Source organism: Seriola aureovittata, chromosome 8, assembly GCF_021018895.1.
Source record: "Seriola aureovittata isolate HTS-2021-v1 ecotype China chromosome 8, ASM2101889v1, whole genome shotgun sequence".
In the NCBI taxonomy this organism is placed as follows: Eukaryota; Metazoa; Chordata; class Actinopteri; order Carangiformes; family Carangidae; genus Seriola; species Seriola aureovittata.
The window spans coordinates 776,442-791,915 of NC_079371.1; the positions used below are offsets into that span (position 1 = coordinate 776,442).

General features: G+C 43.3%; 2 protein-coding genes across 8 annotated transcripts in view; one reads left to right on the forward strand and one right to left on the reverse strand.

The window, feature by feature from the left end:
• The window catches only part of LOC130173355 (RNA-binding protein 20-like), a 15,534-nt gene extending 13,518 nt beyond the window's left edge, over positions 1–2,016 (forward strand). For 2 of the 3 annotated variants that reach the window (XM_056382550.1, XM_056382551.1), the window contains 2 exons: positions 15–136; positions 1,742–2,016. In XM_056382550.1, coding sequence (XP_056238525.1) covers positions 15–136; positions 1,742–1,819 — 200 coding nt within the window. In that variant the 3' untranslated portion in view covers positions 1,820–2,016. Of the gene's footprint in view, positions 1–14; positions 137–515; positions 731–1,741 lie in introns of those variants that run through there. The other variant, XM_056382552.1, reaches the window with a different exon arrangement.
• On the reverse strand, positions 794–15,030 carry matr3l1.2 (matrin 3-like 1.2). 5 transcript variants are annotated; one of them, XM_056382556.1, is made up of 23 exons: positions 15,010–15,027; positions 14,796–14,900; positions 12,365–13,316; positions 11,227–11,288; positions 10,764–10,802; positions 10,167–10,264; positions 8,791–8,843; positions 8,398–8,514; positions 8,147–8,272; positions 7,886–8,062; positions 7,620–7,744; positions 6,704–7,070; positions 6,422–6,628; positions 6,236–6,335; positions 6,006–6,022; positions 5,018–5,140; positions 4,630–4,758; positions 4,019–4,147; positions 3,736–3,866; positions 3,139–3,454; positions 2,313–2,454; positions 2,023–2,138; positions 794–1,747 (listed from the first exon to the last, which is right to left on the reverse strand). In XM_056382556.1, the coding sequence occupies exons 3-23, from the start codon at positions 13,142–13,144 to the stop codon at positions 1,685–1,687; spliced, it is 3,417 nt and encodes a 1,138-aa protein (XP_056238531.1). In that variant the 5' UTR covers positions 13,145–13,316; positions 14,796–14,900; positions 15,010–15,027; the 3' UTR covers positions 794–1,684. The 5 variants fall into 5 exon arrangements, with proteins under 5 accessions (XP_056238531.1, XP_056238532.1, XP_056238533.1 ...); XM_056382557.1 differs by having other exon boundaries at positions 12,365–13,319; positions 15,010–15,025; XM_056382558.1 differs by having other exon boundaries at positions 8,791–8,840; positions 14,796–15,030.
• Between the last annotated feature and the right edge of the window lie 444 nt (positions 15,031–15,474).

The following is a 15,474-nucleotide window of genomic DNA, read 5'->3' on the forward strand; positions in this document are numbered from 1 at the left end:
TTTGTTCTTTGCAGGAACAGAGTTCGTTCGGCCGGTCGTCGGTTACTTCTGTCACCTGTGTCAGGTGATCTACGCCGACGAGGACGAAGCCAAGCTGCAGCACTGCAGCAGCCGGACGCACTACAGGAAGTACCAGGTAACGAGCCGCAGCTTCAGCTCTGAGTGAGGATCGTGAACGAACATCTGAAACGGTTCAGTCAGGTCCATAAGTATTTGGACAGTGACACAGTCTTTAAAATGTATTCAGAGAAACGTCCAGAGCAGCAGCGACGTTTGAAAACTCACCATCTGTCGTCACGTCAAGTTCAGTTTAAAAAAATGTGTTGAACACGTTTGACAACTCAAATATCAACAATGTTCAGTTTAAATGAATCTCGATGATGTCGGCTCTTTTTCACATCAGCTGATTGATTGGTTCATTAAATCTTTTTATTTTCAGTTTGTTTCATAGTCGTCACATCTGCTTCACATCTGTCGACTGTTGGTTTGAATGAAACGTCTCTGCTGTTTTTCAGGAGAAGACGGGGAAGGATCCGTGGACGAGCTGAATCTGTTCAACAGTGAACAGAGACTGAAACTAAGTCGAATTAGAAATGTTTAAAATTAGTTATCAGTTTTAAAGACTACATTACCCAGAAGTCCTGAGCAGTGATGTCAGACTGTGAGCAAAATGTCTGATTGTTTTTGTTTAAAACTGGATTAAAAATTAAAGCTGCTACTTTATACTTAACGTTGATTTGTTTCTGTTGAAGTGAAAAAGTCAAATAAATCAGACATTAAAAACAAAAAGATACTAATTTAAAGAAACTGGTTTATTTTATAAAACAAACAACATAAAAATTCAACATAAAGTTTAACACATTCAGTTTGTTCTGTATCAGGATGAAAATTCACATTCACTAACAAATCACCTGCTGGAACTACTTCTTGACAAACAGTGTATCCATCCGCCTAGCACTTCTGTGGAGTGGCACTTGTGGAAGGATACACCGTTTGTGAAGAAATAGTTTTAGCACGTAGGTCCTCCTCCTAAACACAGGAAGGAGATATTTACCTCAGGCTGTTTCCCATCTTTATGCTAAGCTAAGCTAAGCTAATGCGAGTAGTTAAAGATTATTTCCCGAAATGTTGAAGTGTTCCTTTAATCCAGCGCTCACGTCAGTACGGCCACGTGAACAGCTGTTGGTGTGTGATCATCTCCTGTAACACTGCACTGTAAAAACTGGAGAATTAAATCCAGTCAATTTGAAAACGGCTGGTGAAGTTTTTACTCTGTTGATTGTTTGAATGAAAAATGTAATTTTCCTTAAAACAACCTGACGTCTTCAAATGTCTCGTTTAGAACTGAACAGATAATCAATGAGTCAATTGACTGAAAGTTGATCAGCAGCTCGGTGGATGACTAATGAATCATTTCAAGGAAGAAAAAAAATTCACTAATTTCCGTTTGTCACACCAACGACTCTCCACATGGACGGAGAAAACATGAGTGATGGATTCACTGACTTCCTGTTTACTGTCCATCCACTCAGCAGCTCGTCACCTTCTGTAACACAAAGTCTTTCAGCTTCCGTCTGTTTCCTAGGAGACGTGTTTACAGCTGAAGCTCCTCAGTGTGCGTCGTCTGAACCTCAAACTAAAGAAAAACTACAAAGTAAAATGGTTGGATGAACTCATGGTGTCTTCATGATGTCGTCTTCTTCCCTTTCTTCTTCTCTGCCTTCATCTGCTCCTTCTCCAGATATTTCTGAAACAAAGAAACATTATCACATCAGACAGCTGTGACTCATCTCCCTGCCTGAAGATCAATAACATCTGATCAACTTGTTTGTTTTTCTCTTTATTTCATTGTATTTTGTTTATTTAACTTTTATTGAAACTGTTCATTTGTTGTTTTTCTTTAGTAAAGAATTTTGGTGCATTATTTTGAAAGGTGCTGTATGAATGAAGTTCCTCATTATTATTGACTACATGTCTCAGGTGTGATATGGGCGGAGCTCTGTCTCAGGTGTGGCGTCTCACCTGCAGCTTGTCGTAGTGCGTCTGGCTGCTGCAGTGTGTTTTCTTCGCCGTGTCTTCGTTGGAGTAAAACAGGAAACAGACGCGACAGTAGTAACCCATCTTCACGTGTTCCACACCTGCACAAACATTTCATCAATGAACAGTTTTTATTGAAGAAGAAACTAAATCATGTTTAATATTTCAATATTCACACTTTTTTGTCAAACTGAAAAAAAACAAAAAAAAAACATGAACCTGTGAACCTTTCACAATAAAAGACTTATTTGATCTGTTCAGTCGTCTTTTCTCACCGATGGGGGTGTCGGGGTCGTAGGGGCGCAGCGGCAGAGACGCCATGGTGGGTTTGTTTTCAGCAGGCGGGGGCGCCTCGGCCTGTCCGTTCTGATTGATCAATGTCTCCACCTGCTCCTCCTCCTGTTTCACCTCCTGCAGCTGAGAGGAGCAGACAGTGACATAACAGTGGAGAGTTGTTGGTTTAAACCAGAGGTTGGCGAGTCAGTTTGACCTCTGACCTTTGAACTTGTTTCTAACCCATCACATGCAGCATCAACATGATCAAAGGCTAATTTAAGATATTGATAAAAATGTTTGCTACTGTTCATTTGGTAAAAAGATCATATGATCATCTTTGTGGGTAGAATCACAATCCACCATCTTGCTCATCTGCATTATGATTCCACTCTGATTTTATTCTGAAAGTCCTGACAGGAAGTTGCAATTCCCCTCTTTCCACTGCTTTGATGCTGATTCACTGAACTCTGTTATTTTCATATCACATATCATATGTCGCTCCGTCAGGTTTGCCAAGCAACAGAACCATAGGAACTTCTTTTCAGAACTTTTCAGAATAAAAGCTCACAATAGCTTGAAATGAAGCATTGCTGCAAAAAACACAAAAAAAACACAATTGCACTTTTATTTTTCTAGGCAAAATCGCCAAAGAGGAAGTGATTCTGTGGACAACTGTAGCTGCTCAGACGGAGATCTATTTTTTTAGATTTTAAAAAAATCATATCAAAATAATCTGGTGGGCCAGATATTATCGCTGGCGGCCGGTTTTGGCCCGCGGGCCACCAGTTGCCAACCGCTGGTTTAAACCATCGATCTCTGACTCACCTCGATCTCGCTGCTCTTCAGTTTCTCATCACAAACTTCAGGATTCTTCTCTGCCGAGTTTTCTTCTCTCTTTTCTTCACCTCCACTCGGCTCAGAGCTCTTCATCTCTACCTCCTCCTCCTCCTCCTCCTCCTCCTTCTCCTTCTCCTTTAGTTTCTCCTCCTGCTCCTTCAGTTTCTCCTCCTCTCCCTCCTTCTCCTCCGGTGTCTTCTCCAGCTTGGATTTCTTGGCAGCAGGTTCTTCGGGGTGTTTGGAGGGTTTAGTTGGAGAGTTGCTGCTGCTGCTCTCTCTCTTCGCTGTGGTCGGACATCGATGTCTGAAGAAAAACAAAAAGACGTCACACACACACACACACACACGTGTGTATACAACTGAATTATATGAATTATATATATATATATATATATATATATATATATATATATATATATATATATATATATATATATATATTTCTAGGCAAAATATATATATATATAATTCAGTTGTATAAACACGTGTGTGTGTGACGTCTTTTAAATATATATGTAAATATATATATATATATATTTACACACACACACACACACACACACATATATAAAACCTTCAGCTCACCCGTGTTTGAGCTGTCTGTACTTCCTGCTGACGTAGACCACCAGACGTTTCCCGTTGAACTTTGGTGGATTAACTTTGCAATCTTCAGCCATTCTCTCTGCGTCCTCGGCTTTGTCCATCTCAATGAAGCACTGAGGACAGAGACATCAGACTGAGACACTGAAGACAGAGACTGAGACACTGAGGACAGAGACTGAGACACTGAGGACAGAGACATCAGACTGAGACACTGAGGACAGAGACTGAGACACTGAGGACAGAGACAGAGACACTGGTTCCGTACCTCTTTCTTGATCCTGTTGAGGAAATACTTCCTGACTTTCCCGAACGGCTCGGCGAGTTTCAGGACGGCGTCGTCTGAGTATTTACTGCTGGGGATCTGACCCACGTAGACCACCCTGCTGGAGCCGCACTGACAGGACAAGAGACAGGACGTCATGAGGACATGGACACACCTGATCTGGTCTCTGGATGTCAAAGGTCACTCTTTGGAGTTTGCTATCCAAAAATATAATAAGATACTGAAGAAAGCACAATAATGGTGTAAACTCAGCATGAAGCTAACCATTGTTTTCATTATTGATTAATCCGCTGATTGGTTGTTAAGAAATATCAGGAAATGTCCATCAGTTTCCTGAAGTCCAGCGTGACGTCTTCAAATGTCTCGTTTTGTCCAACACAGTTCAAACGTCACCGTGGACGAGCTCAGAACAGAGCTTTAACATTTCTGCTTGAAAAATCATTCAAACAATCAGCTGTTTGATAAAATGAATGAATCGATAAATTGACTCATCGTCTCTGTTCCGTCTAAACTTTAAAGTTTTAATAATCACAGACCAGCAGTCAGAGACCTGGTTTCTTTAAAGCACCTGGAGTCAAACAGCTGGGACTCACCTGGATGGTGGGGTAGGTCATGGAGTGACTGACCCTGACCGGTCGACCGCACACCGACGCCGTCACGTTACTGTTGTAGAACTTGGCCATCGCTCGAGCTTCTTCTTCTGTGGCAAACTGAAGGTACGCCTGATCGGGGGAGAGAAGGGGGGGGGGGCTTGTTTTAGTGAGCAGAAATTATCTTCAAGCTTCAGGCCAAAATAAACAACTAATGAAAACAGGAAAAACTTTCACATAATTATTATTAATTTATTTCTTCTGGTGTTTTTGGCTCCGTCTGAAACAGTGTGGAGGCGATGAGCTACAACAGACGCCCAGTGAGCGTTTCAACCCCGGAGGACTAGAATCTACAACGCTATAAAACACTGCAGGGTAACGTCCGGTCTACCTCAGGTCTCAAGTCCAGCACCAGGTGTTTCACCACTTTCCCAAAAGGTTTGGCGAGTCCCAGCAGCTCGGTGAGGAAGTTGTATCCTCGTCTGAAGCCCACGATGTTCACCACCCTCATTCCCTGAGGAAACAGGAAATCAACGAGCAGACGTGTGTCAATCAGTGTCTGAGCATCACATCTGAGGAGTCTGTGCTTTATAGAAAATAACAAACAGCTTTTCTGAATGTTTTTAACCTTTTACCACAATATAAAAACAAAACAACAACAAAGTAGTAAACTATGACTTTATAGAGGCTCTGAATATGACGGTATTACTCTTCATGTCCACACTAACTCTGCCATGTTCTTTCCTACTCTTATGCATTATATTGCACTTTTGCTTTTGTAACTTTAATTACTTCAGTTGTTTATGTACCTCTTTTAATCTTTTCTATGTCCTGTTGGTTTAATCAATGTTTTGTCTGATTTAAATGTTTTTCCTTTTTTATTATAATTTTTTTCTCCTACATGTTCAGATTTATTGTCTGATTATATGAAGCACTGAATCTCTGATTGTGGTTTTCTATACAAGTGGATGCTTCATAATTAAAATATTTGAAACAAAAAAAAACAATGAATTTATTACATCTTACTATAACTATTTTATTTGTGAATATGATTGTTCCAATCCGTCTCTTCTTACATGTCTGTATTTATACGTTTACGTATGTATTTTATTCGTAAGTTTTTCCTCTGCACTGTCTCCTGGTTTCTGTCTTTATTATTCTAAGGTCTCGCCCTCGATGTCTCAGGATCACCTGATGAGGGCGTCAGTATCAGCTGTGTTAATCTTCTCACTCTACATCATTAAAACTGTCAGATTCTCCTTCTCCCCACTTTTCTTTTTCCTTCTCACTTTGTCGGATTTTTTAAATATAATTAAGCAAAAAACAATTCCTCTGTTTTTATGTCACAATAAAACGTGACATGAAGAGAAGATACAAACCCCTTTCCTGGTGTTGTCTGCAGAGGAGACACAAACAGAGGATCAACATTAGTTCAAGTCTCATCTAAACAAACAGAAACCACCATCATCATCATCATCACCCTCACCATCATCATCTCCACTGAAACATGTTCCCTTCTGAGTCTAACTTTCATTTCTCTGATAAATAATATAATCATTATTGTGGACTAAAACTCAGTTCGTCATATTAACGTGTTGTGATCAGGTACCGAAGGCGTCAGAGTCTTCGAGATCTTCGTCGTCCTCTTCCTCTGCGAGTTCATCCAGCGTCACAAAGTCCTCCATGTTCTCCAGGAAGTCCTGATCAAACTGACAGAACAACAATCATAAACACCACAAACAAACAAACAAAAATAAAACACAGGTCTATGACTCATCATCAAGCCCCGCCTCACCTCGTCTGGGGGCGGAGCTGTGTCCTCGGCCTCTGAACTCTCCCCTGGTTCTGCCGTCAGTTCGTCTTTGTTCTCGTGTTCTTCGGTCGAAGGTTTAGTTTCTGTTGGTTCCGTCAGGCCTTCTGACTCCGCCCCCTGCCTGGCCTCACCTTCAGTCCCGCCCACATGTCCAGGTGTGTCATCAGTGACATCATCACTGTCTGAAACCTGTGATTGTTTCACACATTAAGTTTCAGAAATCATTTGAGAAGATCCTCCATGTTCTTGTTCCTGATTTCTCACCTGCTCGTCCTGAACGTCTCCTGAAGACGACTGCACCGTCTCCTTCACAGACTCCGCCCTCTCAGGCTCCTCCCTCTTAGTGCCTCCATCCGTTTCTTGCTCCTCCCCCTCCCCTCCGTCCTCCCCCTCCATCACTCCAGACACCTCCTCCTCCTCTACAGCAGGTTCCTCCTCAGCCTTCCCTCTGTTCTCCTCCTCCTTCTTCTTCTCCTCCTCTCTGGTCCTGGAGCTGGACGAGGATTTGGAGGAGGAGGCCCTGGAGTTGGAGGAGGTCCTGGTTCCAGAGATGGAGGAGGAGGAGGAGGCGTTGGCTCCGCTGCTCCTCTGGCTGCGACTGTCTCCAGATCCCCCCTGTCTCCGGTTCACACTGTCACAAAGAGAAACGTGTCAGTACATTTCTACAGCTTCCTGTTTATCACCATTTATCAGTAGATTTATCACAGCAGCTGTGATCAGCTGTGATCAGCTGTGTATCATGATGTACTATCACTGTGTCCTGACACTTAAAAACAGGAGGATTCTCTATGAAGTGAATGTGTTTGTTTATCACGTGTCTGTGTTCAGGTTTGAGTTATAGCTCAGACCATAACTAAGAATGAGGAGTAAACATCTGTGCACCTCCTCTATGTGAGGATCCACTCTCCTCTGAGGGGTGGAGTCCAGGTGGATGTTTGTGCCAAAGGTGAAGAAGTTCCATCGAAGTGTATCTGAGATATCGTGTTGACAAGAATGAGACGGACAACCCGAAAACAAAATGGCTGCTGCTCTGACTGTCGCCGGGCGGAGGAATAAAATTTAAGTCAAGAGTTATTTTATTGGCCGGATCCCTGTGAGTTTCAGGTGAGCACTAAAACCTGCTGTAAAGACTGTAACAGGTGTCCGGGGCGTCTGCTGCAGCCTGAAGCTCTGAACTCACGTGAGCGTTTTGTACTTGGTGCAGATGTTGAGGCGGATGGGTCTTCCTTTAATGTTCAGGGGGTTCACACTGTAATACTTCACCAGCATCTCTGCGTCCTCCGGGGTTCCCAGCTGGACAAACGCCTGGGTGGAGAGGTTGTATGTGTTTTTGTATGCTCATTAAAAAGCAAGAAAAAAAAGAAAAAAAAAGAAAATAATAATAATAATAATAATAATAATAATGATAAAATCTCTGCAACAATAGGAAAAAAACCCTCAGTTTACCTGGTCAGTTAAAAACAGGTGTTTCTCCACGATGCCGAAGCGTCTAGCGATGGTCAGCAGCTCCTTCTTCTTCTCCTCCTCTCTGGGCAGGTTGGAGAAGAAAACCACCTGGCTGCCGTGACCTTTGACCTCCCTGACAGGTCTGTCCCTCGACCTGTCCGAGGACCGCTCGTCCTTCTGAGGGTCAAACACAAAAAGCTGCGTCAGACTCTGAGGCGAGCGACAGTTTGATGAGTTTTATTTGTTGAAACGACGCGTCACCTCGATGACCATCAGCCTCTTGGACAGGTAGAAGGTGATGGGTTTGCCGTACAGAGACGCCGGATGCTGCTCGTAGTAGTTCACCATGTCCTGAGCTTCCTCGTGACTGTTCATCTCCAAGAAGGCCTGAGGGACACGGAGATGAACAGTCCAGGGTCAGGACATCTAAACACAATCTGTCATAATACAGCACAAATTCAAGAAGACGTGAAGCCGTCTCCGAGCAGCGGAGGCCGACCCGGTCTCTGCACCTTGTTTTTCAGGACCAGGTGTTCCCTCAAGCAGCCGAACGGCTCGGTGAAGGCGAACAGAGTCTTGTTGCTGAGAGGCTTCCTGTCGTACTTCACCACCACCACTCGGCTCCTCAGCTGAGGACAAACAACATTTCACTTCACTTTACTGCAGCACCTCAACCATTATCACACACCTTTAATTAGCAACCCCGTCTAACCCTGAATCAACTATCAAACTCTCCGACTGTGTTCCTTTAGTAAACACAGTCGGAGAGTTTTCTTCCTCCAGATGGTTCGATGCTGTGAGCCCTGACCTGTGTTTCCATTTACCCACATGATTAAATTCAGTGCATTAATTAGATCTTAGATTAGATGAATGTTTACAGGAGAGTGACAGAGGGGCAGACCGACCTTATTCTGTCCCAGCTGGTTGTTTCCTGACAGACCGGGACCTCCACCTCCTCCTGACAAACACACTGAGCGTTAACACGTTTTCTTTGTTTAATATCAATCTCCTGCTTTTTGTAAAGATAGAAGAAGAAGAATGAGGAAGAGGAGCAGAAGACAAGGAAGAACGAGGAGGAATAGGAGAAGAAGAGGAAGAATGAGGAGGAGGAGAAAAATTATGAGGAGTAGTAGAAGGAGAAGAAGAATGAAGAGGATGAGGAGAAGAAGTAAAAGAATGAGGAGGAGTAGAGGAAGAAGAAGAGTGAGGAGGAGGATGAGGAGGAGAAGAAGAAGAGTGAGGAGGAGGATGAGGAGAAGAAGAATGAGAAGGAGGAGTAGTAGTAGTAGAAGAAGAAAAAGAATGAGGAGGAGTAGAGGAAGAAGAAGAGTGAGGAGGAGGATGAGGAGGATGAGGAGAAGAAGAATGAGGAGGAGAAGAAGAATGAGGAGGAGGAGAAGAAGAATGAGGAGGAGAATAATGAGGAGGAGGAGGAGAAAAAGAATGAGAAGGAGGAGGAGAAGAAGAATGAGGAGGAGAAGAAGAATGAAGAGGAGCGGAAGAAGAGTAAGGAGGAGGAGGAGGATGAGGAGGAGAAGAAGAATGAAGAGGAAGAGGAGCAGAAGAAGAGTAAGGAGGAGGATGAGGAGGAGAAGAAGAATGAAGAGGAAGAGGAGCAGAAGAAGAAGAAGAAGAAGAGTAAGGAGGAGGAGGAGGAGGATGAGGAGGAGAAGAAGAATGAAGAGGAGCAGAAGAAGAGTAAGGAGGAGGATGAGGAGGAGAAGAAGAATGAGGAAGAGGAGCAGAAGAAGAAGAAGAAGAAGAGTAAGAGGAGGAGGAGGAGAGGAGGAGGAGGAGAAGAAGAAGAGTAAGGAGGAGGAGAAGAAGAAGAAGAGTAAGGAGGAGAAGAAAAAAAGGAAGAATGAGGAGGAGGATGAGGAGCAGAAGAAGAAGAAGATTAAGGAGGATGAGGAGGAGAAGAAGAAGAAGAGTAAGGAGGAGGAGGATGAGGAGGAGAAGAAGAAGAGTAAGGAGGAGGAGGAAGAGGAGGAGAAGAAGAAGAGTAAGGAGGAGGAGGAGAAGAAGTAGAGTAAGAAGGAGGAGAAGAAGAAAAGGAAGAATGAGGAGGAGGAGGATGAGGAGGAGAAGAAGAAGAGTAAGGAGGAGGAGGAGGATGAGGAGGAGAAGAGGAATGAAGAGGAAGAGGAGCAGAAGAAGAGTAAGGAGGAGGAGGAGGATGAGGAGGAGAAGAAGAATGAAGAGGAAGAGGAGGAGGAGGAGAAGAAGAAGAGTAAGGAGGAAGAGGAGCAGAAGAAAAGGAATAATAATGTGTGCGTCTCACCCCAGCTGGAGGACATCCCTCCTGCTGTCTGAGCTGAAGACATGGGGGCGGGTCCCAGCAGTCCTGCAGACAGGTTGGGGGTCTCCAGTACCCCCCCGCTGGAGCAGAAACACTGAGTTATCAAACAGCTCGGAGCTCAAACCTCTGAAACCTCTCAGATCGACAGAATACAGTTTACACCCTTAAAGATAAAGGAGAAAGCTCGACTTTACGGGTTACCACCGTCCACATGAAGGAAGGTGAATTATTGAGTATTATTAGTTATTAAGTTCAGTGTTTGAGTCGACACGGAGACGTTTGATGGATATGTTTCTTAACCTTTATACAGAAAAAATACACCTGGCTCCGAAACGATCGATTAGTTGATTACAGATAATTAAACTATTATGACAATCGATTAATAATTAACACAGCTTTTCAAAATAAAAATCCAAGAAGAAAAATTAAAAGTTTCAGCTTCTCAGTAGCGAGAACCGATTATCTCTGGATGTTGGAGTGTGTGTGTGTGTGTGTGTGTGTGTGTGTGTGTGTGTGTGTGTGTGTGTGTTGTGTGTGTGTGTGTGTGTGTGTGTGTGTGTGTGTGTGTGTGTCTCTTACCCTCTGCCAGAGGCCATACCAGGGTCCCAGTCTGGGTACCTGAATACAACACAAAATATAACCAACATTATACAACAGTTAGTTTGGACCGAGTCATTCCATGAGGCTGATATAGAGAATAACAGCACTGGGACTTTTCACTACATGTATCACTCCTCTTCACAGCTGTTCTATTAACCATTAATCAGCGTCACATTAACATTCAGATTGTAACAAACAAAGATGAAAATATTTCAGGAATAACATTTGAATGAAATGATGTCTTGTCGTCAGGAGAGGATGAAGGAAGAAGCCTGGATACTTCAGAAACACCTGAGGGAACGAGGAGACAAGGTAGCAAGCTAGCTAGCAGGACAACGTTTATGTGTTGCTTAGCGGATGTGTGATGTTCAGTGTGTGTGTATATGTGTGTGTGTGTGTGTGTGTGTGTGTGTGTGTGTGTGTGTCCATCACAGTGACTCACATGTCAAGGAGCTGTCGTCTGTTCTCAGCATGTCGGAGTCCGTTAATGTGCTGGTTCCACTCCTACAAACAGAGAATTACTGACACTCAGCGAGCTGTTCCTCCTGCAGTGAACCTCTGTTAGAGAGTTATCCTCAATATTAAACCTTTTGTGTTTGAGACAAATAAACACTGGATCCTTGTTTTCAGAATTCAAGAGCCAAATTCAAACTCCAGCCAGTATTAGAAATGAAAAGTAAAGTTGGCTTTAGGTGGGTCTCAGTCAAATGTCAGCTTTATAAAAACAGGTGTAACAGATGACTGCAGGTTCTCTTCACCACCTGAAATGTGACAATGAATTTCTTCCTGCTGTAACTAGACCTGGGTGTTAGAGCTGCTCGATTATGTATGTTCAAGTAAGTTCTTGTTATTATTTACAAGAAGGACGGAGCAGATGATAAATCCTGCCTGTTTCAGATATATAATTACTGGAGTATAAATCAACTAATGAGCAACAAGAAATTACAAATTATTCAAATCCACAATTAAATGATTCATATCAAAAAGGTGTTTAAACAAAATGAACATCAGCTGATATACCTGTGGAGCAATAGATCTGAACACCTGTTTTTAAACAGCTGATACTGAGATTCAAGTGTTTGAGGAGACAGCGAGTGATGTCATCATGTAATCAGCTGCTGATTGGTTCAAGAGACACTTTCCAGACTTGAATCTGCGTCTGCAGCAGGTTTGAACAATAAAGTTGAATTTTATTGTGACACTTTTCTGTTTAACTTCCAGGTGTCACATATGTGATTATATGTAACATGTGAATACTTTAACTGGATGATCTGAGGGTGAACTGATAGTGACAAGAACTGAATCTATCTGAAGATATTTGGCTGAAGAGATTCAGACCTGACTGGTTCATGTTGCAGAGCTCCAGGTGTAAGAAAATGAAGATACAGTTCATGCTGTCAGGTGACAAAAAACAAGGAAATTACACGATGCAAACTGGACTTCCAGTGACTGGAGCATGAGGGACGGTTACCACCTGCCACTGACTGACGTGGACAGAAGACTGGAGCTGAGCTCAGGTATCTGAACAGAAACATTTAAAGTTAGTCCGAAGGGAAAAGAGGAGGCTGGACGGTACTCACCATGGTGGAATGAACGTCAAAGTCACAAAGAGAGCACACATGGGGGAACATGGGGGGCATGACTCCCAAGAAGTCTTGGACTTTTCCGTTTGATGGGGAGCCCATCCTCCTCTGCATAAAGACGGAGTCGGACGACGGCGGCCCCATGCCGAGCCCACTGTAGGAATCGTGACGGGAAAGTTCAGAATACGGCCTCTCTCTGCTCCCACCCCCGCTGCTGCTGTAATTCAAGCCGTAGCCGCGGCTGGAGGAGACGTCCTGCAGTGAACTGTACCCAAAGTCAGTAGAGGGCTGGGTCCGGGCTGAACCCTGAGCCAGAGAAGGACCGTCCATCCTCCCCATGTGCACGTTGTCCCAGCTGTCCCTCCCTCCTCGATACGCAGCATCAGAGGACATGGAGGACGCCCCCCGCCGCTCTCCTGCGTCCCCCTTGCGGTTCTTGAGCTGCATGAGGATGTGCGGCAGCGTCTCCACGCTGATGTCCTCCTCTGGGATTTCAGCCAGAGCGTCCAGGTCAGAGGGCGACAGCCCTAAACTGGCAAACAGCTTCATGGTGCTGCCAAGATTGCTGCCCCCGCCACGCCGGGACATCTGACCGCTGCCGTCCTGGCCCTCCACACCACCGCCACCGCCCACCCCCACACCTGAGGCCATGCCCCCCATCTGCCGGCTGGATCTCTGCTCGTTCATGCTGAAGTTCAAGGTCTCTGCGGCAGCCAGGAGCCCCCGACCCACAGCGAAGTGTTTCTGACCACCGTCTGACTGCGACTTCTGAGACATGACGTCACAAAGTGGAGCCGCTCTCTCAGTACAGCTGAGTCAAGATAAAGAATGAAGCAGGTGTCTATCTTTAAGAATTGGGGAAGTTAATGTCAGTTAATGTCTTGTGCAAAGACTAAATGCGGTCAAAGTGAAGGGGAACTCCTCTTCTTCTCTGGAGAGTTTCTGATTTCTGCTGAAACACAATGAGGCAGAGACATTCTTCAGACGCTGCCTCCACTATGAAAACAGAAGCCAGCGGAAAGGCTCTGAGCCACAGAGGCATGTAAACAGAAGAAAATGACTGCGATTCATTAACAGCCACCTGAGCAGATGAAAGTTGTAATTACTGGGACATGAGAGGCAATTAAAAGAAGGCTAAGAAAGGAGACAGAAAAGGCTTTAAAAGACTCAAAATTCACCTCAGAAGAGGAGGAAGAAAATGAACTGATGTGGACAGAGAGTGATGGAAGCATCCTCAGTGAAAGAGAAACTTCAAAACATCAGAGAGATGTGATTAATATAATAAACCTCTATATCACTGTTTGTTAACGGCTTATAGTCACTTTTATAAAGACGTGAAAGAAGAATAAGAATCATTTTAACAGAGACTTTATTAAATACTTCATCTGCACAGACAGCGGGGTCCAAGAGTCTGAGACCACTTTCCTACTCTCAGACCTTTGAACCACACTGTACAGTACATGTACCCAGTGTCACTGACCCAGACCCACTTGTCTGGTTTCACACTCATTAAATGTGAATTTTAGCATCACTAACCCAAAATAGACGAAGTTTAATCCCTACTGTGTATTTGTAAATGATTGTCATTGACATCAAAGTATTCTAGAGTGTTGAAAGGATGGGGTGAACTGGACCAATACACAACACAGCAGGTTCAGCAAGTTAAATCCGAGTCTTTTTAAAGATTATAATTTAATACCTACTTCACAATAACACACACATCAAAATCAGAGGAGAATTCCTGATAATAACTGAAAATAATAATTTATCACAACCTGAATAAGCAGAATAAAATGGATGGAGAACCTTTATCCATGGAGTTAAGAGAACGTCACAGGTCTGAATCAATAGTTCTGGAGATTTCACAGCAGCTTTAACTAATAATCAGATATTTTACTGATTAACAGGCCTTGAAGTGTTGTTTTCAAAGACTCGTCAGGACCTGCACAGACCCTAAAGCAGTATACCCATAGTGAAACACTATCTGGAGAGTAAACGTGGAAAAGTTTCAGTTTAGTGAAAATTTCTACCACATTTGAATGAGGGAGAGCTGAAACCTGAGCTATGTTAGCAGCGAAGCTAACTCGCTGTTATCACCCCGGAGTTTGAAGCTACTGACGCAGTTTATCCAGAGAAGTTTGTAAATGAACGTGTGTATCAAGCTCCGTGACTTAAAATGCCGAAATTATTTATATTAGTTTTCATTTCACCTGGAGGCCGAGGTCAACAGTCGAGGCTAACGGCTACATACAACGGCTGCCACTAGCATTAGCCTGCTCCTACATGCTAATGCTATTCGTCAGCTAACGTAGTTTATAACTTCATTTCAGGGTTTTAATTTCCTACTGTGCCAATTGTAAATAAAACAGTTCACCATCGACTCATATATATAATGATGTCGTTTATATGTGTGAACTGAAGCACTTACCTTAGTTTTCCTTACTGCGTAGCTGGCAGCTAGCTAATCCTGCTAGCGCACAGGAGAGCGCAGCAACGAAGTATCGCGATATTTAGACTCTTCTCGCCATATCATCTGTGAATATGATAATTATCAATATGATTATTAATATGATTACTAAAACACACACCGTTCCGAGATTGTTCTTTAACGTGTATGTTGTTTGAGAGCGAGTTAAACGAACCGAACCGGAGCGCCGGAGTGCGGACTACAGTGCTGCCTTCAGGAACCTTTGCAAGTTTCCACTCTCTGAAGATGTCGCAGCTGTGAAGACGGCGGAATGAAATAAATAAAAAATATTCTTGATAAAACTGTGAAATACTGAGTCAAACTTTGTACAATATATTTTAATAATAGGAAATTCCACATTCATGGGAAGGGACTGGACACACTTTTTTTTAGATTTCTCGATATATATAATTTACACTTCCCACATCAACAAAACAAAACAGAGATCAATAATCTTAACGACAGAAAAAATAATACAATAACACACATTCACTCCACACGTCAAACAAGTAAACTCAACCTCAATATCTTCAAATCTGATTAATTTAAAGGAAATGTGTTGAATATATATAACTATACATCATATAGCGTATAGTAATGAAAATATACAATTGACGTATTAATGGAGGTTAAAATCAGA